The following is a 2104-nucleotide window of genomic DNA, read 5'->3' as shown; positions in this document are numbered from 1 at the left end:
TTGTCTGTCTCTGTCTGTCTGTCTGTCTCTGTCTGTCTGTCTCTGTCTGTCTGTCTCTGTCTGTCTGTCTCCGTCTGTCTGTCTCTGTCTGTCTGTCTCTGTCTGTCTCTGTCTGACTGTCTGTCTATCAGTCTGCCTCCGTCTGTCTGTCTCTCTTTATCTGTCTGTCTTTATCTGTCTGTCTGTATGTCTCTATCTGTCTGTCTGTCTGTCTGTCTGTCTGTCTGTCTCTATCTGTCAGTCTCTCTCCCTCTCCCTCCCTCCCACTCCCTCTCCCTCCCTCCCACTCTCTCTTTCTCTCTCTCCCATGATTGAAGTAGGATGGGCTCTGCCAACTTTAAGATGTCTGAAGTATTTTATATGACACGATGGTGCCCTTGTGACTTCATCAGTTGTTGATGGCCCACATAAAGAACAAAGGATTAATACTGTATGTACCCTGATTCAAGCAGTTCAAGATTTAGTGATGACAGTGGTGATTATTACACTGGGGAACCAAATATATCATGATTCATTCTACTCTTGTAATTGATCTCTTAGAGATTGAAGTTTTGATTTTAAATAATCTGAAAGGAATATGATTTTGTATAGCCATCAGTATCCTACTTAATATAAATACATTGCAAAAATAGCAAATTTATTATGGTATTTGTCTAGAGATAATATCTTACAGGATAAGCTGTTTAAAAACACAAACTATTTCAGTAGCCAATGAAAATCATCCTGCAGTGGAAGATGAAAATGTTAGATATGCATTTCTGCGTTGTAGAGCTTTGTCAGTAGCATGAAGCCATTGCAAACTACATGCAAAGATGAAATCCCTCACTACTGTTATAGGGAAACAGAGACTGAACAATCACTGAAGTTTCAATTAGCTGTCTTGCTGAATAAAAGTCCACTATATGAACAGAAACAGCATTATAGTTTTATCTGTTACTGAAATAGTTTGTGTTTATAAATACAGAATATCTATAAGGGATACCATTGCTAGATGAATACCACATGAAATTTGTCATTTCACGTTATGTTTACATTAAGTAAGTGCAGGCATGGCTGTGCGGCTATAAATTTACTTTATAACCACATGGTTCCGGGTTTAGACCCCCTGCAAGGAGTGAGTGTCTTCTACTACAGCCTTGGGCCAATCAAAGCCTTGTGAGTGGATTTGGTAGATGGAAATTGAAAGAAGACTGTTATATATGTGTGTGTGTGTGTGTGTTTGTGTGTTTGTGTGTGTGTGTGTGTGTTTGTGTGTGTGTGTGTGTGTGTGTGTGTCTATATTTGTCAGTCACAAGCATTTGACAATTGGTGTTGGTGTGTTTATGCCACATAACTTAGCAACTGGGCAAAAGTGACCCATAGAATAAGTACTAGGCCTAAAAAAAACCCCCAAAAACAAGTACTAAAGTCAATTTGTTCAACTAAAATTCTTCAAGGCAGTGCCCCAGCATGGCTGCAGTCTAATAACTGAAACAAGTAAAAGACACACAGATGGTTCTTTTAATCTAATACTACTTCTGTTGCATGTAATGGATACTTTTGTATATTTTACAAAATGCTTTTTCAGAATCAAGACTTTCTGAAATATGTGAAGTTGATGAGCAATGTCCAGGAGAATTTTCCTTTTGCACAAATGGTCTCTGCACATGTGCAGGAGGTCTGGAAACGGTTGATAATATCCACTGTAGTGTTCCAGGAACATCACTGTATGGTTACCAATGCAACAGTACAATAGCCTGTGCCATTCCAGATACAAGTTGCAGGAATGGGGTTTGTTCCTGCATCTCAGGTTTACGCCCCAAAACAGTCGAAGAATTTGCTGCATACCCAAATGAAATTTGGAGCTGCATTGAAGAAGGGTTTTCTTTGAGTAAGTTTATCCCATTTTTCACTCATTATCCTAAAGAAACTCCCTATAAAATAGAAAAAATATGAAATAATCAAAATGCATTCTTAAAGCATATATTTCGTATTTCATGGAATTACGGTGGTGGTGGCGGTAGGGGTTGTTGAGTGTACTACTACTACTACTACTACTACTACTACTACTACTGCTGCTGCTGCTGCTGCTGCTGCTGCTACTACTACTATCACCACCACCACC

The 2104-nt window shown here is 39.1% G+C and overlaps 1 protein-coding gene across 1 annotated transcript in view; it reads left to right on the top strand.

Annotated features, from left to right (window-relative positions):
- LOC106871192 (fibrillin-1) overlaps positions 1-2104 on the top strand; it is a 45941-nt gene that overhangs the window by 20493 nt on the left and 23344 nt on the right. The window contains exon 6 of the mRNA XM_014917534.2: positions 1568-1870. Within this exon, the coding sequence (XP_014773020.2) occupies positions 1568-1870 (303 nt within the window). The remainder of the gene's footprint in view (positions 1-1567; positions 1871-2104) is intronic.

Source organism: Octopus bimaculoides, chromosome 18, assembly GCF_001194135.2.
Source record: "Octopus bimaculoides isolate UCB-OBI-ISO-001 chromosome 18, ASM119413v2, whole genome shotgun sequence".
NCBI classification, from domain to species: domain Eukaryota; kingdom Metazoa; phylum Mollusca; class Cephalopoda; order Octopoda; family Octopodidae; genus Octopus; species Octopus bimaculoides.
The sequence above is the reverse complement of the archived record's forward strand: the minus strand, read 5'-3'. Positions and strand labels throughout refer to the sequence as shown.